Raw genomic sequence first — 25,350 nt, 5'->3', positions numbered from 1 at the left:
ACACACACACACATTTTATCTCAGTTTTTCTCTCTCTACAGATATGAATTGGGACACATTATGGGGCCATTAGTGTCCACAGAGAAAAGCACATTTCACTTTTATCTGTGAATGCAGATGGTCTGTTCTGCCTTGAAGTCAGTTCAGCCCTGATGTCTCCTGTCTTTTTCAAAAGTCTGCTTCTCTCCTTCTCTCAGTTGATTCATGTCTTCTCACGTCTCGTAACTTTTACCGTCCTGGCTCTCGTGTCAAACAGCAACCTAGAGTTTTGTCCTCCAAGGGAGAGACTTTTCTGTAGCTTGGCATCATTAAACCCTTTTTTTATACAGCAGATGTGCACAGGTTTACTGAATACACGTTGAACCCATTCTTATGAGACAGCGGTCACAGGTTCATCTTCAGGTTGTCACCTTTAGCAGACTCCAGTCAGTTTCACGTCTCTGCTGTGCACACTTTCTCTCTCTTTCTTTTTTTTTTGGGGGAGTCTGATATATGATGTTTAGACACAAATATCATTCACTTATTTCCAGCCCTACTTCAGATGCATTGTCACCAAAGCCAGGGATCCAACCAAGCACCCGACCCACGTTTAACAAAGGTTGAGAGTTGAATGACACACGTGGAGCCATTGGGATAGAACATCAGAGTTTACTTAAAAGGAGCCTGAAGAGTCAAGCATTTTCATTATGAGTGTTTTGGGCTTTATATATGGGAGAGAGACGAACTCTTGAGAGGACAAAGAGGTCTCAGAGATGTTTTAAGAACATTGCACCATGGTATTCATACAAAGAGGAATATAGAAAGCCCTCTAGCCTTTGCTACAATAAAGTGAAACCTTTAGCCTCGTCACTCAGTCGCTGTGTTCAAAGGCTACGTGAGTTTAAGTTTGAGGAAATTAGAGGCAGACTACTACTTAGTTTATCAAGTTCTTTTGACAGCTTAAAGCCTACCCAGGACCGGATAGTAGGGGAATCTTTATGGTCAAGGTGCATTCACCACAAGACACATCAATAGTACAAACGGCATGAAACCAAAACACTAAGAGTTAAATATTGCCAAAGCGAAGCTGAATAGCAGCGGTTTTAAATTGTCCCCCGTGACGATAAAGATAGATTGATCATTTGACCTTGAGACACTTTATGTCCCTCACAATAATGCATTTAGCTGTCACACTTTTTCTCAAAGCTTTGTTCTTCCCATCCTCACACTGATTCTAGACTGCCATTTGGAAACCTTTTGTTTTTTTAACAATGCCATAAGAGACCTTTTCAACTTTATCTGCATGAGGATGGCCTCTGATTTTCTTTTTACGCCCATAATAAAATCAACCCATGACATATTACGCAATGATGGGTCTGGTAAGAGCGAATGGATGCATCTTATACCTGCAGGCTTTGCTGTGATTTTAAAAGCAGTTTTCTAACAAGAGGCCATGTGTAAATAGGGAGACAGTAGTAGTTAAAGGTACTCTACTCGCCATCAAGTTACATTGCTGCTTAAAGCTAGATACATCTGCATTAAGGGCTTACACCATATCTATACTTGTGTCTTCCCTTTAACAGGTTTCCGATGCTGGCAAAGATTGTTCAGGGTGAAGACAATATGAGTGAAAAAACTCAACAACGCACATTTAGTGTTTCCACTGTAAACCCTCTGCTCGTTACAACCCCTGCTCTTTATCTTGCTGAATTAAACGATGCAAATTTGGTGGCTGGAAGCAAAAGTTTCATTTTCAGTTATTAAATCCGGTGTGGGCAATCCCACAGTTTTCTCACAATTGAATGAAACAAGCATGACGTAGCCAATCAAGTGTAATACAACCTATATATTATATATAATACTAGCACCGCGGGCCCCCGTGTAGCTCGCCATTGTAGAGCGTAGAGACTCACCCATCAAGACCCTCTCCACTGTCACAGGGGTTTTATTTGACAGTAGGTGCTATAGAGAACAGTACAGTAGTGGTATGTTTGTAGTTTCTGGTATGTGTGTGAATGGCCACATAGGATTAAACATAGGATTAAAATATAAAAATATCCTCTTTCACGGAGCCCGCCACCGTTTACCGTATGTGTCTACAGTAGCCCGCACACTGGTTTCTAGATATGGCATTTCATGGCCACCGTAGTTTCTCCTACACCCTTTGAAGACTTGATGCTTATGTGAATTACAGAAGCTGATACCTGTTTACTGGAAAATCCAGGACTTTTATTCTATTAATCTTAGTGGTGGTACATTAGGGGTGACTGGGCCCTGTGAGAAAGTGAGAGAAAACTTGTTGGACTTTTTTCCATTCTATTGAATAGATAGAAAGGTGAGACAGTGCCTCAAACAGTTGTTCTGAGTGGAGATGTTCAGTCTAGATGCTGTACTGTGTTTTTTCCACCATGCTAATAAAAGATTTTGGGAGCATCACTGCCAATCACATTCTCCCTTTCTATAAAGACTGTGCACTGTCCTCAGCTACAGTGGAGCCAGCAACTGGCTGGAGGAAGGACAATGTGTGGAGGAAGGGGAGCGATAAGGAAGACAGAGAGAGGAAAAGAGCGGGGTGGAGAGTGAAGCGAGAGTGTTGTCAGGGGAATAATAGAATGCCTCAGAGGCCCTCATAGACACTGGGCAGCGGGACAGGGGGAGGAACATGGTGTGGAAGAGAGGAAGAAGAGGTTAAGCCAGTGAGAGAAGCAGAGAGAGAAACAGCAGGGGAGTCGGGTGAGAGAAGTGGCAAATACCTTCGGGGTGAATTGCTGATTGCGAGCCAGGCCTACAGACAAGGGGCTGTGGTGATGACACACCTTTTCACTAAGCCTTGACTCACCCTCCAATCTTTGTCCCGGTGTGTGAATGCCAAAAGCCTGTTTTGTTCGCCGCGGTGGCTTAGTGATAAATCTGACAGTTCGGCTCCATGATTTATACTCTTTATAGCTTATCACGTGTCCAGCTCCGTTATCTTTGAGTCCCATTGATCATTAATGTGAAGCAGTCAAAGTACTGCGCTTTTTATTCTGTTCACACACACACACGTGGGTGAAAGTGTGTTTTTGCCTGTAGCTGACTATGTTTGCCAAAGGTTGCGGGGTTGTCTCCTTGTAGCGTGGAAGCGCGGTCACTACTTTTTGGCGTGTCCGCGCTCATAGAGGGGAAAGGTTCCCGCAGGACATGTCCAGCTGCAGCAGAGTGTCGCTTGCAGCCCTCCATCAAGACGAGTGTTTGTTAGCACCAGGCCGCAGAGGGATTGAGTGGCTGGATGGATGGCTGAAGAAAGGGCACGCACACCGCATTAATTCCCCTTCCCTCTGCCACCCGAGATGCCGTGTGGTACTTCAAAGGTGGAGCAGGGCGGTGTTAATCTCGGGGCTGTAGCAAGCTCTCCACTCAGCTGTACTCAACGCTCCACTCTTCCCCCGGCCCTGGCCCCCAGCCTTTTTTTCCGAAGTGTGATCAAAGTGCAGTCTGTCTCTGATGGATGGGCTCACTCCGGCCCAGAGGCTGCCTGACAGGGGACCAGGAAGTGGAAGGGAGCGTGACACAGGATCTCTCGGCGTCCTACGCACACGCGCTCGTACACTCGGAGATACAGAGAGATCTTTTTATCCTTTAAATGATCAGAGCTGACGTCTTTGAGTTCTGCAGCTGGATAGCATACATACATGTGAACAAGCCACGACAACATGTGCTTGCTTGAGAAACCTTCTCTTTGTTGTCAAAGCTCTGCCTCGCTCGTCTTAGGCGAGACGTACAATAAAATACTATACAGTATCACAGTTTAGGTATTTACTCAAACCAGCTTTTCACGATTTGAGGTAAAACTGCACGATACGAGTCAACAGAAACACTGTTGCTTCCAATAGAGAGGGACACTGGGACTACGTTGAATGTTGCTTTTGCATTGTGCGATGAAGAATCGCGTGATGGGTCACACTTGTCAGGGTGTGCACAAGCAAAAGAGCTGCAGCAGTCCATGTAAATCAGTGGTGTCAACTGTTTGTATTGCACAGCCAACCTGTCAGCACTCCCTAATTCTAATTTGTTTGCTTTTTTACATTGTTGGCTCCTGTTGATGTCTTGTTGTTGATGTCTTCATAAAGCCGTCAGAATCTGTCTCATTTGTCACCGTGAGCATGTTGATCTGTAGGCTTTTAAATCGCTCATTAGTGCGTTCATAACACCTGATGAACTGTTCCTTCTTGACTTTGTGTCATGAGACGTAGCTGATATTTATCTCCTGTCATCAAACTTGCTCTCCAGCTTTGTGCGATAGCTTCAGTCAGAGGCAGGAGCAGAATTTCTTGAATTTTCCCTCGTGCTCTTTTCTTTCCTAACCTCAAGCAGAAACATTAATCTTGTCCTGTTTTTCAACTTCTTTCTCAACCTCCTGTCTATCTCTCCCCTCCTCCTCCTCTGTTTTTCATCGCGCTGACTTGTCGGCTCCTGGCTTCCGTCGTCCTCCATGGCCGGGAGGTGTGTATGCTGACCTTTGGTGACCCCTGAGCTCAACCGGGTCGGTCTAGAGAGGCAGTCTGAGAGGAGACGAGTGAGCGCGCCGTCATTAAATGTGCCTCCTCGTCCTTGAGATAATTTTGGACTGTTTTTTTCCCCTCTTGAACCGGCAGTAGTACTTCAGCGAATGTTTACGAGAGGAAGAGCGACACAGAGGAAGAGTTAGGGTCTGTTGTTAAAGTGAGAGCGAGGTCCAGGAGGGGTCAGTGGTCAGCTGCAGTCAGTCATGTTGTTTCTCTGAAGGAGCTGCTTTCCATCCTGCAAAAAGAGGTTTTAAGTGAAATGGACACTTGGCTGACGGAGCACTTTGCATTTGCATTTCCGCCCTCTCAGCCTCCGGTTCCCTCTCTCTCCCCTCCCGTTCTACTCCAGAGCCTTTGGGTATCATTGGGGAGAGCAGTGCATGCTGGGAAGCCGTGTGGGGCGCTGTGTCTTGGTTGGTCAGCAGAGCAGAGGAGGGGGCATGGCTGTGTTGCAGCTCCAGGCCCCTGCTGCCTGCCATCTCTCCTCGGTGCTTTCAGGTCTTTTAGAGTTTGCTCTGCCGGTTACTGCCGCTTCATAAAACCTCAATGGCGGAAACACAATGCCAGGCAGGAGAGGGGTCACGGCTGAACTTGAACCACGGCTCCAGCCAAACAACCACTGGCAAACCAAGAAGCCCTAATCAGACAACTTACAAACTCCAACCATGTCCTCTGCTGTGTACCTCTGCCAGCTTACCTTACACTGATCCCAACACGTACGCTGAAACCTCACTAATATAGTGTCTTATTCTTTTTATGCGTCATCTCAAGGCTGAGAAATTGCCTTATCCTTTGAAACTCCTTCTAAAATATTGGTACATTTGTACTGATATCTCTGGTCTGTTAAGTAATAGTTCTTGCAGAGTTCCTCATGTGTGCTCCTTTGTTGTGTGTGTGTGTCCAGGAGCTGGAGAAAGCCCTGTCAGAGCAGGACTTGGACTTCCTCGGGGACCTCATTGCCTGTCTGTTGCAGGGATGCTACCAGCGCAATGACATTACGTAAGTATTGAATGATAAAAGACATCTGGTATATTGGTAAAGATTATTGAAACAAATGTCTTAACTTTGTATTTAGTTTAAAAAAAAAAAAAAAAAAAAAAGACCGCTCAAATGAAGTCCAGTCTTATAGAGGTACGCAGAGTTCAGTGTATGCAGTTTTGGTGTCATGGTCCGGTTTCCGTAAAGTAAAAAAAGTTTCAACACTAAACAGTGGCTCATGGGCCCTAAGTAAGATAAACAAAGCAGAATTTATGCATTTTTGTGTTCTCTCCAAAAGGGCCGGGAATCATTTTACATTTTTTTATAAGATTCCAATATGATACTGATGATATATCTGATTTGGTTGTAGTAGAGAGAAGAACTTTATTGATAGCTTACTTTTTTTTTTCACTACAAAATCTCTTTCATGTTGTGTGATTCAATGAGACTATTGCTGTACTGCTATCTAAATCTGGTGAATTAAGACCAAGACCTAGGTCTGAACCATTGGGTCTTAACCTTGTCAGAACTAGAACAGCGGAAGCTTCTCCTGCAATTTTTTTAAATAAAACATCGGAGGCACAGTGGAAAAGAATCAATTAACATTAGTTTTCAGTTAGATTTGTAGCTGCCAAGTAAAACAAGTTTTTCCAGCTACTTGAAATTAGTCATAGCACCCAGGAGCCTTCATAGGAAGTCTGAGTCACTGCAACAATGACTAGCTAAGGAGTCAGAATTTACTCACCATACGGTGACTGGCTCTGTGGTGAAATCCTGCTCTACTATTGCAATCTATGAAAGCAACATAACCACTGAAACTTTTATTTCCCCTGTGATCAAATGATGGGAGAAAGTGACTGCGTTATATAGAGACTGTTATTCCAATCCACACGTGTTAAATTTCTCATGGGGCTTCCCCCCCTGTCATAGACGTCCTACTCTAGCCCATCATTATAAAGTAGCATAGTGGTACCAGTGAACTGATAAGCAGAGAGGCAAGAATGATCCAGTTTTTCCACCCAGGCAACCGGTAACAGGAGGACAACCTGCTTTATTGGACTGGACAGGCGCTGGCATCCTGGGGGTGGCTGCTCAGCACTGGCCTTTCACAGAGCTGCCCTTTTCATCCGCACGTGTTAAACGCTCTGCCGGAGCGGGGGAAAGGAGGGAGGGAGGGAGGATGTTGGAGAGAACGAGGGACAGAAAGTAGGAGAGAGATGGGGTAGCGAGGAGGGGGTAGCCTGCAGCTGTGTGAAAAGTGCACACTGCTCTTTCAAGATAAGCCATTTTTTTTCTGTCCCTCTTTCTCTGTGCCGTTGCATAGATGCTAACCCCTGCCCCAAGCCCTTGTTCTGTTCATCTGAGTTGGAACTGAAAGGTACAGATTAATCGGCTAGACCTGAACCGGAACCAACATTTATTTACCAGCTCCCGCTCATAGTAGAGCTACAACCCCGGTCCCATTCAGAGAAACTAACCTTATTTTCAGCCGCACCTCCTCTCTCACCAGCCACTATGGTACTTTAAACTTTGTTTGTTTCCTAAGCTATGCATTACAAAAGAGCTGATATTGAAACTTTACAATGTGCACACAGCGTTTGCAATTGGATTGGTTGCGTTTATCCGTACTGACAGATCTCAATGAACCAAAAAAAAGCCCATCTGTTTTTTTTTAGTACTTGTTATAAGCATCATAGGAGGATTAGTAAACATCTTGATTTGTATTTCAGACATAATTAGGTTCCTTATTACTTCACAATCTAGTAAAAACTAAGTAACAGTCAGATTAAAGGTCCAGAAGGTTGCAGATTATGACCACCTCGCCTCACCCTCCTGTTCTAAGTATGTAGGAGCAACTACACTCGCTGCGAAAGAGAGGGCCTATCTAGAGCCAGTGTTTGGTATGTCTGCTCTGGGCTACTGTAGAAACATTGTGGTTCAATTTAGGTACTCACTCTGTAGATAAAAATGACTCATTCTAAGGTAACTAAACTAACACTTCTACTTATTTTCAGGTGATCATGTACTTCTGCCAGTTGTGCCTCCTAAATGTTACACACTGGAATTGTAATGAATCTAACATAAATTAATTTAATTAATCAAAAATATTAGAGTAATTAAGTAATTGCTAACCTGTCCTGGGAATTTAATTCCCAGGGATTATTGTAATCAAATTTTAAGTGTGTTTTATTTATAAAACCTGAAGAGCACCTTTTAAAAAGCTTAACAGTGAAGGATCCTACCCCTAATCTAACTTATCATCAGTTGCAAAACAAACTGAGGAAATGACAGTTCCTTCAAAACAAAACCCACAATGAACCACAAGAAATAATTCACACGTAGGAAAGACGTGTACCTAGCATGCCCTCACCTACCCAGCAGCACCAGCACCCTGACATCCTCGCAGAGAGGAGACAATACTTCTTCACAACTTCCCATGCTAGGGAAAAATAGAACAGAATACACATTGACACATACAATGAAGGTGAGACGACCACAACTAAAAAAAAAAAAACCAAACAAAACAAAAGTGATAATTTTGGTAATTACATCAGCCACAAACACGTCAACTGCTGGTCCAAAGGTCAAGTAACCTATTTGTGTTTTTAAGAGGTTTTATCTGGTGTGTTTTCATGCTGCTGAAAGTTGCATTGATGCATCTCTGTCTTCTGTTCTTTTGCTCTGCCCTGTAGTCCCGAGGCATTTAGCAGTTACCTGGACGACATCATCAGCTACCGGTGGGAACTGGAAGAAGGGAAGCCCAATCCACTTCGAGAGGGTCCCTTTGAGAATCTCCCCCCTCGCACTCAGGTGGAACTGCTGCACCGGCTGTGCGACTACCGTCTGGATGCTGCTGATGTCTTTGACCTCCTTAAGGTACACAGCCAAAAGAAAATGTACATATTTGTTTTCATGCATGTAATTTGTTCAAATGGCTTCACGCATTATACTGTTATGAGGTTTTAATTGAACTCAAAGCCATGCAATTCTTGGCAATGATTTCAAGGTTTTGCAAAAACACCAGTGAAGCTACATAAGTTAATGCGTAACCACAGAAATATCACGGTACCTAACCTATGAGTACTGTTTCCCATAAACGCTTAACATTTACTACATGAAAAACCTACTACTACTTAGTTACCTTTTAGTATAGAAGCAGTGTGAATGGATAGTGTATTTGTGTGTATACAGGTTCCTGATTTTAAAATCATGATGTGAAAGCACCCGAGTGCACACAACTGGTTGGTGATCTTTAAAGCACCATAAGAATTTTCATTCCTTTCATAATTTAATAACATTGCTGGATTTTTAACTGTGGCCTGAAAAGAAACTGTAAGATTTTAATTCTAATTTACACTTACTTTTGTAACAAAGAATGGTGGCAGTCTAACTGAATTTACAAATAATGGAGCTCATATTACACCTCTTGACAGTAGCTCAGCGAATATGCTGGTATTAACAGTGAAACTAATAATAACCTTACTTTAACCTCCATGCTGTCAGTTTATAATTTTCCTTTAATATATGTTCCTGCTTTCTCATGAAAAAAGGTTTATAAAAATATTTGATCTGATTGAATTTATGATTCAGTAGGTAGAGGCACTGAAACCGTCAGTTTATGATTCACAGCCGTGTAGGCTCAAAGGACTGAATGACATCACCCACTAATGACCGATGATTTAAAAACACAATCCTACACGTGAGTTGATAAATGTTATGTTCCCAACCCACCCCCATCAGGGTCTGGATGCCGACAGCCTGAGGGTGGAACCACTGGGGCAAGATGGAAATGGAGCCCTCTACTGGTACTTTTACGGCACTCGTATGTACAAAGAAGAGCCAGTTAGAAGGAAAGCAGATAAAATCAGGTAAATACCACAATGCGCTGCATTCTCTTCTTCCTCTGTTCTGTTTCTGTGTGTATTGAAATAGTAGTTTGACACTCGTTTACAGTGCTGTTGAGGGTTAATTATAGAGGTCTGCCTACTGCTAATTACCCACGTTAAAAGCTATAATTTAAAAGGTTCTTTTCTGCTTCATGTTGTTTTTCCAACAGTGAACCCACTGAACTAACATTACCAGAGAAAAAGAAAAGGGGAAGACCACCAAAGAAGAGAAAACTTGAGGACGCACAGCTAAGGTGAGAAAAAACATTTTTGTTTGTTGTCAGTGCCAGCCGCCCATTGCAGAGAAATGCTTACATGTGTAGTTGTGCATGTGTTGCACAGATGTACTGGTTATGTCAAAATAAAATATGTATTCAACTGTCACATCAGATACCACTGCTGTTTGCCATGTGGTCTTCAGAGAGCAGTCATAAACAGCATGATATGTTTTTTTTCTGAGTCTAATATCCAAAAAGCCTCATAGTCATGGAAAGTTAAAATGAATTGTGGACGGTTGCGCTCAGATTAGAGCAATTGCGTCTTCTGCTAGTTTTGGTCACTCTGTTCTTTGTAGGAATGTTTTGAATCTGTTCTCCAATGTTCTTTTTTACCTTTCAGTGATGTTGAAAGTGAAGTGATAGAAGTGAAGACAGAAAATGAGTTTGAAGATCTCCGACCTAGCACAGGTGAAAAGAGATTAAAATTTCATTTCTGTGTATTTGTCTCTACACGTTTTTCCCTTGAATCAAAAAGCCAGTGTCTCTCCTCTTATTCTACCAGGCCGTAAGCGAGGCGCCTGGTCTCTTGTGTGTGATACGGAGGAACAATGGGTCAGTCTTGCAGAAAGCATCAAGGACAAAACCTCCCCACAGGACCGCCACCTCTACCGTGTCATCAGCCAGAACTTCCTGCCCGAGATCAGCAGCATGATTGAGCACAAGGTCAGACAGCAAAGAGACACTACTGCTGTCCCCATTATAGCAGTTCATAATATCTTCTTTTAAATAGAGTCTGGGTAGAGTTTGACAGCTACTACCCAGAGCAATGTGACTGAATACCACCTCAATTATAGCAAATCCAACCATGGCAGGTGTGCCAGTGTTAACATCTAAAACTGCAAATTGAATTTTTGCTTCATATTCTTGCAAATTTAATTGCTTGAGTGTGTTTTTTTTTTCCTTCATAGTCTGTTTGTCACAAACGCGATACACAGGCTGTAATAATGGTGGTAGAATGTATCTAGAACTATCTTCTGAACTATGTACTTCAGTTAATCCTAATGTATAGGATTAAAAAAAAAACCATTTCGCCTAACATGTTGGCATGTTGGAGTGCTGGGAAATAATTCTCTGTGGGGTTGTCGCCACAAGCAACCCAGCTCTCCTTACACTTTAGCTGGGCCGGCTGCAGGACAGGTGAGATGGAGGAAAGCTGGTCTGTGCTTGCCTTTTAATGCTGCACACCAGGTAATGAAGTTTGCCTCAGGCTTTTAACTTGAGCCCGACTGCGAAGAACTAATGCTCTCATGCTAGTTCGGTAGAATGAGGGTACAAGTTCTGTAGTCACCTTCACTGGGCTCGGCCAGTCATCGGGTCATGCTCACTTGTCTATCATATCTTCCTTGGAATGTGTGTAAAGTACCTTAGGGGGAGATTACAGACGTACATTTTTGCCTTGTCCGTAGCAAGCATGAGTCAAAGCCACCAGTTTGCAATGGAATTCATTTCAGTCTTTGAATGGTACCGTTTGTCAAAGCTAAAGCAGGCCCCTGTTTTCATCATACCTGTTTGATGATGGTTGGACCACTCTTGTGGTATGTAACCAGGACTGACTGTTGCTATAGAAACCCTTGCAGCCTTTCTCCATCACCATCATCATCAGCAGCAGTGAAGTAAAGAATCCTGCTTGATGTTGGCAGAGCGGTCAGTCACTTATCACAAACGGTCAGTGGATGAATGCAGTCTTGTCCTTCATCGACTGTACCCTCCGCCTCACTACTCATACTCACATTATATATGGCATTCAAAAGGACTCTCTAATACTCCATAGCTTTTCTCCACGCAGAATTAGCGAAGCACTCTGGTGGTGAAGTAATGATGCTGGTCAGTAGAGGAACATCATGGAGACTTTTTCTGTTTGCTCTTGTATTTAATCTGCATTCATTTTTGAAAGCACGAAATTCCACTACAGCATGTTACGTAAAACGGAACAAGACAACTATTTCCACTTTACATAGATATAATCATAGTGTGGGGAAAAAACGGATTAATTACTCATTATGCTCAAGGAACCGACTCACTCAAAGGGAAGTACATTGGCCTTATGTTCTTCTTGTATGCAGATAAATTCCACTGATGTCCCACAGCAGGGGATGAACATATCCTGTGTATTAATTATTTGTACATTACATCACCACATTTTACTGTGGTGCTGTGCATAGTCTGCCCTTGATTTGCTGCTTCTGACCAAACTTATTTTGGGCAACCAGAAGAGAAACGCTCAAGTCTTTAGACCCGGGCTCTACAAAACCTGGCTTTCTTTCTTTTCAATTTGTTATATATAATATGTAATAATTTCTAACTACTTTAAACCTCCCACAATCCTCAAAGTGATCTTAAAATTGCTGGTTTTTGTTTCTGACAATAGTCCGAAACCATCAAGTATACAATAATGTATAAAAAAGTGGACACTCTACTTTAAATAAGCTAGAATCAGAAAATGTCAAATGTCAACCATTTTGCCTAAAGAATGGCTTTTATTTAACAGTTATCAAAATTGTGCTTATTGTGTAGCATGTGTATGCTTGACATAAATATATCTCTCTGTGTGGGTGTGTGCATACAAGCGTGTCAAATACACAGTGTGTGTAGCCTTCTGAATCCTTCCCTCGATGTGTCTCAGGCTGCTGTCACCCGCCATTTCATGGGGCACTGACAGCAGGCGGGAGCTCACCTTGAGGCAGCATGGAGCCTCTTGAATGACAGCTCTGCTGTGCTGCTGGATTCTCTCGACCTCTCTAAGTGGTGACACCAGAGGCACTCTATCTTGTGCGTGCACCACATAAGGGGGGGGGGGGTTAATGGAGGGAGGAATTGTGGCGCCCCAGGATATGCCAGTGCTACACACTAAGAAAAGGCAGAGATTGATTGTGGACTGAATATTTGTGGAGGGCACTATAGATCAGATCATGAACATCTGTCTTTTTTTATCTGTCTTCTTTTTTCTTCTGTATCACTTTTTTTTTCTCTGCTTCTCACTCACAACCCACATCTTCCTTCCTCTTTTGCCTTCTCACCTGCACAAATACCCATGTGTCATACAGCTGCTACTGCATTTTTAGGCCTCCCATGGTTGTTTTTATGGATGGCCCGAGTGTGAAACCCCTCAGTGTTGTCGGCTGCACCGAGCTCAGTTATTCACAGTCTGGCTTCCCTGATGAACTCTGACATGAGCCGCAGAGACCAGTCCTTGATATAGACAGGCTTTCCAGGGATCTGCTTAGAGCTCTCTGTTGGCTGGGGTTCCCCTCCTTTACTGTGTGCTATAACTGGATTACGGATGTGTCACTGATCACTGATTCAAATGTGAATTGTTAACTGTATATTCAAGAAATAGTATGCTGCAAGGATTCAAAATAGTGTGCAAAAAAGTTACAGGATATGGTGTAAACTGGACAGCATTCCTTTACACTACCTCATCCACTTCTTTTCTCGTCATTACAAATGATTAATATAGTCATTTTTTTTTACTAAGCTAGGCTGTCACCCCCAGGGAAAGGTGGGGGAATGCAGGCAGCAGAGGAGAGAGGGTGGCTTGGGGGGAAGGGAGAGCAGAGCCAGTGACCTCTCAATACTCACTGCTCCTCCACAACTCCCCAGGGCCTGTCAGTGTGTTGGCTTGTGTGTGGTTGTCTGTCTTTCTGTCTTGAAGACTCAATCAGTAATTTTTTGGCCATATAAATTATATAATTATCAGAAAACAAAGACATTTAGTTGTCTTCTGCAGCTCATTAACATTTCTTTTTCTTCAGGAGCGGGAGCAAAAACAGAAACTGCTGGACCCAACCCCAGTTCGCACATCACATCGGTTCTCTGAAAAACACATTAACCAAGAGGAAGAGGTGTGTTGTTGTCTGTGTACATGTTAGGTATACTATTGCAGTAGCTATGTTTCTGAAAAGACTCAGACATCATACAAAAATCCAGTTTTCAGACAATAATGACTTTCTTTGTATGATTAAAAATACTTTGTTCCACAAAATTAATTGTTTTTTTTTTTAGTTTTAGCTACTGCAGTACATTCTGGTTCAATGAGGTGTTTGTTTAGCCTCCAGCAGTATTTTTGTGTATGGGGTATAGCCATCTAGGTTGCTTCTGTACATTACTATTGGGGTTATCTGCACAAGGTTGATATAGTTCATTAAAAGCTGTCCTTTCATGAGTGCCGAGTAGACTAACAGGCTGATTTGTATGTGTTCAGGACAATCTGAAGGCCATAGCAGAGGAGGACAAGAAGAAAGATGAAGAGCTGGACAGGCAGGTCCTGCTGGCCGAGCAGCGACGAGAAGAGGAAAGGCTTCTGCAGGAAGAACAACAGAGAGAAAAGATGGAGAAGATCAAAGCTGTGGAGGGTAAGATGGATGGTGACGTAGATGGATGGAACACAAATGGAAAGATGTACAACTTTTGTTTGTGAAAAAAAACTATTTTTCAGATCTTAATAATGTCCCTGTGGTACTGTAGAAAGCTTGCATGCTTAAATAAATCTGCTAGTGTATGAAGAAAGGTTAGGTTACAAAATAAAAGCTTGGTGCCAAAAGTCACGCATCATAGAGAAGCAATCATTTCACATTCTTTCATCAGCGACCTGTCAGCCGCAGGTAGGGGGCTTCTATACTCTTATTCTAACTCGGGGATCATGGGCAGAATGGATTGTGAAGGACACCCCACGCACATGCTTTCACATCTCCATTGCTGTGGTTTGGTTCTTAACGGCTCAAAAATCCGCAGTAGCATAGAAGCACTGGAAGCCTTGTGATTTATGTATAGTACACAGAGACTGTGAGAGGGAATGTTCAGGGCTTTTAATCACAGGATCACTTCTCTTTTTCTCCCTCCCTCTGATGTCATCTGTCAAGGGTTAATGAACTGCTGATTGTGCTTCAGTGGAGGAGCCTCATTAATGTATTATAGATGAACAGCAGGACCTGGCCTGCTCTCTGTGTGGATTGCATATGTGGAATCCTCCCTCAAACCTCTTTAATCCACACGGCAGGGGGGCTGGCAGGCCTCTCATGTTAAAAGATAAAGCAGCGATACATATGCAGCCTCTCTGCTCTGTTCTGCTCTTTTGATCAATTGGGCATAAGAAAAGATGGTTGACGAATCGTTCTCTTTCTACTTATCTGAGCTGCCGCCATCTCTGATGATTTCATTGACTCTCCAGACAGCTTCAATGTGCAGCAAGTGCAATTTAAACTGTAACTCAAGAGCCTGAAAAAGTTATTAAAACATTGTTTGCCTGCAGCCCCATGGGACTGTTTTTTGTGGGGTTTTTTTGTTTGTGCCTCTAATTGCCCCCTGTGTCCATCCTTCTTTCTCAGAGCGAGCCAAGAGGCGGAAGATGCGAGAGGAAAAGGCCTGGTTGCTGTCTCAAGGAAAAGACCTGCCACCTGAACTCCTGAATCTGGAGCCGTCCTCTCCCGTCCACAGAACACGCAAGAATAAAGAATTGTAAGAGACTTTGTACATTTGACTTGAGATTTCACTTTCTACTTGAATGACTCAAGGTAGATTATTTGTAACCTGTTGTATGTTCCACATTTCAGCTACGAAATAGATGACGACTACACTGCTCTTTACAAAGGTATGCTTACTGAGCGGTTACTCAAGGCTGCTTTATCTCAATCTGCATTAATGTGTTCTAATGTCTGCTCTGATCTGATCTCTCTTCTACAGTGCTTGAAGTCTTGAAAGCCCATAAAGATGCTTGGCCTTTCTTGGAGCCTGTGGATGACTCCTATGCCCCTAATTACCATGAGCTCATCAAGGTACTAAAGACAAGACAATAATAGCTGGCATGTAAATAGTAGTTAATGGCGTTTGTGTGATATTGTGTTTTTATGTGTGTGTTGTTCACATTCTACACATTCTTTATTACACCAGGTTTTAATTGTTTTAATTGTATTGTTCTTCCAATCCCCTCAGACTCCCATGGACCTGTCCACCATTGAAAAGAAGCTCAATGATGGGGACTACGTTGCTAAGGAGGAGTTTGTTGCTGATGTGAAGCTCATGTTCGAAAACTGCGTTGAGTACAATGGAGAAGACAGTGGTAAATTTAACACAGCTGCACAAACACAACCAAGCTCCAAAACCAAAATCCTGCTTCCTTCATTCAGAATTTGACCCTAGTATAAAACTAATGCATCTAAATTTCGGTTTGGTGTATGTTGTGAGAAAGAAGCACACATATGAAATTTTGGGGTGAGAGCCGGGGTGTGAATGTGGTAGAGAGAGCAAAAGAAAAGGGGCCGGACTTAGTGCTGTGTTGGGGCCGGGGCCAGGGCAGCCTTGACAGTGATTAATGAGGAGTGATTGAGCTGTGCTCTAGTGCTCAGGGGGATCTGAGCCCTGCAGTGCCAGAGAAACATTCCAGCCCCTAAGCTCCCTGTCTGGAGCCATCCATCCAACTGAATACTTTCCCCAGGGATAGGGGGAGGAGAGTGGTAAGGGGGCCCAGGGTGGAGCAGCAGAAGGAGGAGGGAGGAGGCAGGGGTCAACCTACGCCCTCTGACCTGGTCAGTTGGCCAGCAGTGGGCTGAGAACAGAGAAGCAAGTGTGTGTCTGTGGGTACATGGCATCCACAGTGGTCTCAAGTGTTTGAGTGTAAGGAAATGACGGAGAGATGGGATGAGGTGTTGTTTGTGGGAGTGTGTATCAAAGGGAGGGAGGGAGGGAGTGACTTGCAGCAAGCCAAAAGCTATTACTTCAGAGGACATGAGTGGATGGTGATACAGGTATATGGTGATGTGTGTGGCTGTTTATGGGGGTGCAGAAGATCTCATCATATGAGCATAGCTGATGTTTATGTCTGCCTTTCCCCAGAGTACACTATCATGGCAGAGTCCCTTGAACGGTGTTTTAGCCGGGCCATATTAAAACACTTTCCATCAGAGGATGGCGACACAGACGAGGAATTCCACATCAGCAGCGAAGACAAGGAGCGCAAGGACAAAAAACGCAATCGCGGCAGTAGACATTTGGGACCTGAAAGTCTAATCAAGGCCACTGAGCAAGTCCAGCGTAAGCGAAACTTCCAGGGGGGCAAGGGCAGCACACCCTCAGAGGAAGAGCACAGTAGACTAACAAGACCACCTCACTGGGCCAGTGGCCCCCCTCACCTCCACTGCCTGCCTCCAAGCCAGCAGCACATCCATCAAGGAGACATCAGGGGCATGTACCACCCCGGGCAACAGGTATCCACAGGATCCTTTTATTGTTTTTTAAGTTCCTGTACATTTCTAAAAACCTATGCACCAAATTTGTCACTTACCTGCACAATGATATGAACACCTTAATCTTTTGGGGTTTTTTCTCTTGATTTCTGTCTGAAAAGTAGAAGAAAAACGTCAATAGTGAATTCTCTGTATTATCTTACCAGCTCCATCGTGCCCATGGTCCTCATGGTCCTCATGGTCCTCACGGTCCTCACGGTCCTCACGGTCCTCGTGGTCCACACATGTATGCTCAAAGAATGGCCATGGATCCCCGCTTTGCTTACCCAACTCATATTCCCAGGCATGGAGACCCCGGTTTGAACCGCTTGCCCCACAACTTTAACATGCAGGTATACAGACCTAATTCCACCTCTCTAAACTTAAAAGAACCACTTTTTTGTGTGTGGTCTACTGAAATGTAGCCTGTCAGATCTGTATCTTAATGCTTTTAAAACAGACTGATGTGCAGGTATACTGATCAAAACCCCTAACTTGACTTTTTTTCCCCAGCATCGCATGGTGGAAGGACATCACATGGGTCCTAGGTATCCAGTGGGCCCAGATCCTAACCAGCAGCATCCTCCACACCAGCAGCAGCACCCTTACATGGGTCCAACTCATGGCCCATCTCTGGGCCCGCGTCCCGTGGCGCTCCAGCCTGGACCTCCTCCTGAAGCCAGCATGTACCCATCCCACCACCGTCCAGAGGGCCACAACATGCACCCCATGGGCAATAGATTCTCAGGGCCAGAGGGACCACCTCAGCACAACTACCCAGGTTTGAGGCCACCTCATATGGGTCTATCCAACATGTGGACTGGGATGAATCACCAGGAGAGACCCAGTGGGATGCGCATGCAAGATCCCAACATGGTGAACCAGCGCAACTTTAGTTACGGTGGAGTCCCCCCTCCAGTGGGGCATAAACCATGGCCAGAAGCTGCTGGATACCCCCACCCGCCTCCAAATGCACAGTATCAAATGTCTGCAGCGATCAGCTCCCCGGGGCCGATGTCCTCATGTCCCCCTGTTCCCCACCCAGACTCCTCCGGCAGGACACGCTTGGCTTCCATGCTGGAAAGCCCAGAGATGCTGGCCCTGCAGCAGCTGTCAGCCTCTTCTGGACCCCCTGCTGGTGCCCCTCATCAGCACATGGGCAACTTTCAGCAGCCTGGGCCCCCATCAGGAATTGGCAGCATCCCAGCTCACCCCTCTCAGCAGCCTCCCCCTGCCCCTGAGGTTCAGCTGCTGCGTCCTGCTAGAGACAATGGGCCAGACACCCAGCCTTCCCAACAGACAGACATGCAGCCCAAAGGTAGACCTGACCTTCTCTCTCAGTATTTCACCAACCGCCTGTATTCTGCATGAAGGAACCCGAGCACAGTCTAACCTTTTTCTACAGAACTGGTCTTTCTGGACTGTAGTGTCTCAAAATGTTAATCAGCACAGCCCCCATCCTTGCCCTTCTTCTGTGTCAAGTGCTTTTTGCAATTTGGTTTTAATTATTTTTCACAGTAAGTGGCAAATTGAATATTCATTAGTTTAGTGAAATTTCTTGCTGGTTGCTTTGAGGATACAAAAGAGATGACATGTCAGTTAAGCCTCACCAGCAAGCTTATAAATGTTTTGGATTAATTTTAAAGGTATAGAGCAGGACATGGGTACATTTTTAATTAGCTTGTTTTGTTTTGTGCATTTGATCGGTTTTGACAAAATGGCACAACTATTCTTTATTGCCTTGTCTTTTTGATCTTTCTTATATTCTTTGACATAGTTAACAACATAAGGCTATAATATATTCATGAACCTTGTTCTTGTAATAATAGTTAACCAATCAGTGTTAACCTCCCATCCATTATTCTTTTAATGCTAACTTTCCTTTCATTATCCTGTTTGTTAACAGACTCGACATCAGAGAAAATGGCTGCCAAGAACATTTCCGATGAAGCTTCATCACACAAAAACACTGTTTCAATTCACCAAGAGCACCAGGCCATCCTTAGCCCCACCACAGGATACCATACTGCGCCAGCAGAGGGAATACAGAGCCCCCCAGCGCCTAACTCGGGCAGACAACAGGAGAATCCTTCTGGACCAGGGCTCCCGCAGAGTTCAATAGAGAGCCACAAGCAGGAGGTAGATAGCCAAAGACTATCTGCCAGCCACTGTCCCCCACAACACATCAGTGCCACTACTGTTTCATCCCATCTCAACACGAATAACAACAGCTCCACTGATCCCACTCCACCAAACCGCTCTCAGAATACACAGAACAGTCCACAGCAAAGAGCTCCGAGCCCCACACTTCTTCACCAGAACGTACCCCCACTGCATGTTGCAGCGTCTCAGAATTCCCCTCAGCAAATGCCAGAAAACAACTTGCCACACATGCAGAATGCACATCAGCAGAGTGAACACCAGCAGAACATCCAAAAACAGCAGCAACCTCAGGCAACCCAGAGTACCCCTCCTCAGTGCCCCCCTCAGAGCTCTGCCCAGCAGATGACCCAGAACACACAGCAACACAATTCTCTGCTACCTCCTCATGTCCCCCAAAACGTCTCTCCACAACGTCCTACACAGAACAGCTCTATGCATGGCATGCCACAGAGTGCCACACAAGGAGCCCCGGCTGGACCCCCTCAGCCAGCCCCACTTACGTCTTTGCCACCCAGTCATCCTACCCCACTGTTACCCTCCCACCCTAGCCCAGCAGACCATGGAGATCAAAGACCTAGTGAGCCTACAAGTAGACTGGACGCAGAAAGCACTGTCGTTCCTCCACAGCACACCGCAATGAAATCTGGGCCTCCAAATGGCATTTATAAGTACCAGGCTTTTAGCCCCAATCCCAATCAAACCCTGCTGGTAGGTAGTAACCCAGGTATGCAGGCTGAGCGAGGGCCAGCACCTGCTCACAATCCAGCCATGCCTCCACAGTCCCAAGGCCAGACAAATGGAGCCATGGGTCCATACGGCATGGGGAACCATCCACACTACAGCCAGACAAACATGAGCAGGCCCATGCCTCCGTCTGCTCACCACCCTTATCACAACCAGGCCATTAACCCCCTCCACAATCCTGCTCACCACCCGGCCTACCACCAGCAGGGAGGGGCCACCTACTCCTACCACATGCCAGGCCAACAACACCCTCAGGCCCACCCCAACATGTACCCGCCTCGTGAGTACCAGCAGCAACACTACTACCCCCAACTCCACTCCCAAGCTCAGGCCCATAACCAGGGCAACAGTAGAGGGAGTTATCCTCCAGAAGAGTGGCACCGGCCTCATTATCAGCCTCGCCAGCCCATGCCCCCCAGTGCCTATCTACCTGTAGCTAGTGCCAGAGGCAACGGTCAGTTGAGGGAGAGCAGTGTGTCACCACTGGGCTCTGAGGGCTCCAGCGGTGCTAGTTTGGTGTCGCCTGGCCCTGTGCCTGAAGTGGGGCCGCACCTCGGAGGCTCCGAGGAGGGGAAGTGTGAAAACAGGGAGCAGGCCAGTGGAGGCGGCGGCGGTGGTAGCCCAGCAAAGCAGGCTCATACAGAGAGCTCAGAGCGACCCGAAAGCCCTAAAGAAATTCTGGACCTCGACAGCCATAATGCTTCTGCCCACCGCCGTAGCACCCAGCCACCTCAACAACGCCATCCTGCATCTGCTGCACACGTGATGTCTGGCTTCATGTACGACCCTCGTGCCGTGCACCCTGGGATGCAGCAGGGCGGTGTTCCTCCACCCCACATGATGTCTCAGACCCGTGGAGGTGGCAACGGAGCCCCTTACCCTGGCCAGCCATACCCCGATCCAGGACGCTATGCCGCCCAAAGACCTCACCCACACCTGATGGAGGCTCTGCAGCGGCCCCAGCAGCTGCCCTACTCCCCGGGTCAGACACGCATGGCCATGTACAGACACCCTCGGCCTGCGGGGAACTTCCAGGGCATGATGATTCAGCAGAGAGGCCTGGCACCAGAACACTTCCTACACCCAGGGTAAAACCATTCATCCAGTCTTGTGTAGTTTACAGGTTGGAACCTTATATTATTATATATATTCACTCCGACTGTAGTCTAATGTCTGAGTGAAAGGACACCAGAACATTGTTGTGAAAGTTAGGCTTGCAGTAATTTACAAAATGTAATTTGAATGTAAAAGGTGGGTTGTGGCAAAAAGAAAAGCACGCTTTGGCTGAAGTCTGGCTAGCCACACGTTAAACCTTTTGCACTGCCACGTTCATCACTGCCCTACACTGTGACCTGCAGGTATCATGTGACTGGTTGAATTATTTGTATTTTCTTTGGGCCACAAGTTTCTTCTTTGTCCGATATAGTGTTGATATGATTAACAAGTAAAAATACTAAACTGTTCCAGCTTCTTAAATATGAGCATTGATATCGTTTCTCTACCTTTTGACTTTAGTGTAATTCAGAACAAACAAACAATTTGAAGAAGTTGCATTTTCTGTCATTTTATTGACCAAATAATTGATAATTGATAATAAATGACCGGTTAATCAGTAAAAGAATAAATGACTGGTTAACTTATAATGAAAATAATTGTTGTTTGCAGAGTCAAAGTGATTTGGAATTTAGTTTGGAGTAATCTGATGGCTGGACGATGGCAAGCTGACCTTTTGAAGTGTGAACAAAAATGTTAACGACATTCATTGTTTTTTTTTTTTTTTGGTTGTGGTCACAGGCAACAGATGATGACTGCTCCAGGCGGCCCTAGCAGTAAACAAGGAGTGTGAAACGTACCATATTAGAGTGAGTAAAAATAACTTCTAACACATTACACCATGTTCAAACTTTGTCTCACAGCTCTTCAATTTCTTTTTTTCTTCTCTAAATATAAACACAGTGCCTTAAGTATCTATTCTTAAGAACATACTGCAAAAAGGCATTCATACATCTCCATAGTGACCAAAACACAGACATTATAGCGCACCGCAGTCAAGCTACGTACATGTAGCGTGTCAGTCCTAAATGTGCTTAAATTGTAGATGTTCAACTAATTGTTCTTTTTATCCTTTCAGGCATGTTATCAAAGAACATCTGGACACAGCAGTGAGCCAAAAGGAAGAATATGTGGGCATGCTGACTGGGCTGACAGAGACTGTAGAAGGGATCATTTGCTCCACAAACATCTCTTGCTGATATTCATACACTGGAAAAAAACTTTTTGCTCAGTTTTGCCGACCGCTGGATGTGAAGATACAACCAGGCAGCTGGTATTACTAAGATAATAATGTGAAATGTTAATGAGCCCTGGAGAGCAATTCTCTTTTCGCTTGCCCTTCTTCACATAGAGCTCAGGGTCAGTTACAGAACAGCTCTGTGGAGCTGGTAGGGATTCACTGACCTGCTCAAGGACACCTCACCAGAGTGATTGCTCCCTAACATGTTGTTTGAGTATTTGAACCAGGGTCCTCCAGCAGAAGGGCAGCCTGTCGAACCACTAGACCACCCTGCAGAACACAGGGGACACTGCCTTCAAGAACACTGGACAGCGCTCTCCTCTCTGAAAGGCCACTGAACACAGCCTGCCAATCTTGTCCATTGACTGTGGTGCTCGGCGGAGCTGTTAAATCTCCGGACAGAACCAAGGAGGACTGTGATGAAGACGAGAGGGACTGTTGTTTTTACTGCTATTTTCTGTTCTAACCGTATCTTTAAACTCAGGTGTAGAAAAGGAGGTACTATGAGACTGTCACCCTATCCCAGTCAACGCACAGGCCCCTTGCAATTGCCTTGGTTTCCTTTTGTGAATGTATGAGTGAATGTGTACATAAAGTATGTCCGCCACATTAGCTGCAAGTGAAGGGACACAAACACTGATAATTTGTCTGAAGCATAAACCGTCCTGAAAAAGGCCCAGTCTCTGTCCATTTCCACCCCAACTCTTAACGCTGTTTCTCCAGCTCTGGAGTGAACACGCAGTATATGCATCTTTTAAAGCGGCCTTCATCGTTAAGAATGTCTTTGACTAGCAGAGAGGGACTGTCAAAGATGCGCTATGTGTGTCCGACTGTACCTAACTCTCTGTTATGCACTATGGATTTTGTTAGTCTTGACAACCTGGAATTGAGTGGCCTTGGATAGTCTTATTTTTAGTCAAACACATATATGTATGAGAATATATCCTTACCTCTTGTCCCAAATGAGGGGATTCTAAAATTGCCAGACGGCGACATGTCCTTCTGGCTGATATATGCACATACACGGAACAAACGCAAACCCTGCGGTTGTTTTATTTCTTTCTTCAGTGTGACATTGGCTGCATTCCACCTACAAGATTGTAGCGTTATTTCTTTGTTCATTCACAGCTCCGCCCTTTGCATGGTTGCATCTTTGAGTGCTTCCTGTCCCCCATGTCAATACTAAACGTTTCCTCAGGGTGTACAGTTTCTATATACGGGTATTTTTCTGCATTATTTGAAGGAGGAGCAGCATAAAGGAATATGGGACTGCAACTGTGGCAAATCAATCCACCTCATGTGAAGAACCTGAACTTGTAAGGGTCTGTCTTCTTTGTCCTTAACAATATTTGGCTGAGCACACTGCCAACCTATTGGACTTTTTTTCCCCAAAAACCTTTTTTCATTTTCATCAAAGTTAATTAGAACTGAGATGGATCCAATTTGAGTTCTACATTCCTGTTGATCTCATCACAATTAAGATCACAATCTACCTCATCTAGCCAATCGGTGGCATCTACAGAGTCCCTCCACTTCCTCTCCTGCCCTGCCAGACTCCCGTGGGTCAACATTTTATGACCAGCTTATGATTTCAGCACCGGTTTTAGATTTTAGGCTAACGGAACTGATAATAAAATGGCCTTACCATACCATACCATCTTGGAAGAAAATTGTATGCGTCAGGTTGCCGTGTCAAATGATGGTGCTGACTGACTGTTGGAACGAGATGTTATTATTCAGCTGTCAGTCTGACATTGACAGATGTTCTGTAGCAATCCTTGAAAGTGCACACTGTGGTTTTAATGGGACAGCACTTTCATTCTCACTTTTTTTTTTTTATGTCATCATTTGAGTATGATGGACATTATTACATCATATGTCTGAAAGACTCTGTAAGTGGGTCTCTTTAGTTGTACAGATTGCATGCCTCCCTGCCTACAGGCTGTTGAAACTAGACATGGTAGGCAGTATTCCAGTCTAGGGTCTGTAATAGACTGCATAGAGTTTGGCGGCATTATGGGGAAGTTCCTTAGTAATAGGTACCTAAGGCATTTTAAGGAAATATTTAAGGAAAGGAGATTGAGTAGGAAAGTGCTAGAAGCTGTGAGACAATTATCTAAATGTGTCACACAAGACTTGTCATGGATGACTTGCTATTTTGTTAAAATAGGGAATTGTCCCAATATTTAGTGGGCCTAATAGGGCCACCTTGGAGGTAGTGTGTTCACTCGTGCTGTCTAATGTATGAAGGACAGTGTTTATTTTAAAGGTCTGTGAGGTTGTGAGACTGTCTTACGGTGTACAGATGTGGTGTGTGTGTGTCTCTGTGCGTGTGTGTGTTACTGGTGCGTAGAATCGGCACCAGATGATCGGAAGTGTGCATTCAACTCTCACTTTTTTCTCTGCTGTCATCTCTCTGCACTAGTGAAAACCATTTAGACTTGATTAAATGTGAATCATATTTATTTGCTCTTTTAAGAATTTTTGTACATTTTTGGACTTGTTTAATATAAATGTGGTGTATGTTTCTTTTTTTTTCCCCCCTTGATGTTGTTTTGGTTGTTTTTAAGCAGTTGTCTTTTTTACCTCAGTAGCATGGCGGCATTGGAAAAAAAGACCTGTACGTTCCATTTTTAAGTGACGTATACAAGTTCTTATCTGACTGACATAGATTATTTTGGAAATGGAATGGAGTATTTTCTATACTGTACATTTCTTAGAAATAAATAACTTTTCTCGAACAGGAGTCTGTTTTTTCATTGTCAATTTTAACAATCACATCACTATAACAGCAGATCAGTGTTTTTTTTCTTCTTGGTAACAGTATTTCTTTAATTAATAGACCTAAAACAAGGTCCTGCCATTCTACAGTAACAGGGTGTGTATCTGTAATCCATTAAAGAAACTGAAAGGCTAAAAGGAATGAAACAAACAAGACAGCCAATGCAAGACAGTGCATTAACCTATTGCAGCGTCTCACACCGTCGTTTTTAATTAGTGCTTATCCTCTTGACGAACACCCTCTACAGATTGTATGCTGCTTCGTCTGACCCTTCTCATGTCTGCAGGAGTCAGTGACGTGACGTCAAGAGAATGAGGAAGCTGCACGGCTTCCTTTAAGAGGCTTCCTTGTGAGCTAACAATGTAATATATTCTTTTGTTCAGGCCTAATGAGGACAAACTTGGCAGTGGAGAAAACGCAGATGAGGCACGTAATTAAGGCACTTTAATTGAGCCTAAGTAAGCAGGTTGTATAACTAAATTCTG

General features: G+C 44.4%; 1 protein-coding gene across 1 annotated transcript; it reads left to right on the top strand.

Moving 5' to 3' along the window:
• Nucleotides 1-5,427: 5,427 nt before the first annotated feature.
• Nucleotides 5,428-24,820, top strand: LOC118330903 (cat eye syndrome critical region protein 2 homolog; the record flags this gene model as incomplete). The annotated part of the gene is given in 18 exon segments (XM_035665632.1): nucleotides 5,428-5,522; nucleotides 8,195-8,378; nucleotides 9,243-9,370; nucleotides 9,559-9,642; nucleotides 10,007-10,074; nucleotides 10,169-10,329; nucleotides 13,419-13,508; nucleotides 13,868-14,018; nucleotides 14,991-15,120; nucleotides 15,216-15,253; nucleotides 15,346-15,437; nucleotides 15,595-15,721; nucleotides 16,495-16,865; nucleotides 17,051-17,236; nucleotides 17,397-18,201; nucleotides 18,790-20,878; nucleotides 21,585-21,652; nucleotides 21,922-24,820. Coding segments are annotated over 17 exon segments (4,851 nt in total), but the record flags the coding sequence as incomplete, so codon positions are not given.
• Between the last annotated feature and the right edge of the window lie 530 nt (nucleotides 24,821-25,350).

This window comes from Morone saxatilis, unplaced genomic scaffold (assembly GCF_004916995.1).
Source record: "Morone saxatilis isolate NCDOM2014 unplaced genomic scaffold, NCSU_SB_2.0 Contig2, whole genome shotgun sequence".
NCBI lineage: Eukaryota > Metazoa > Chordata > Actinopteri > Moronidae > Morone > Morone saxatilis.
This window is presented reverse-complemented; position numbering and strand designations above follow the sequence as displayed.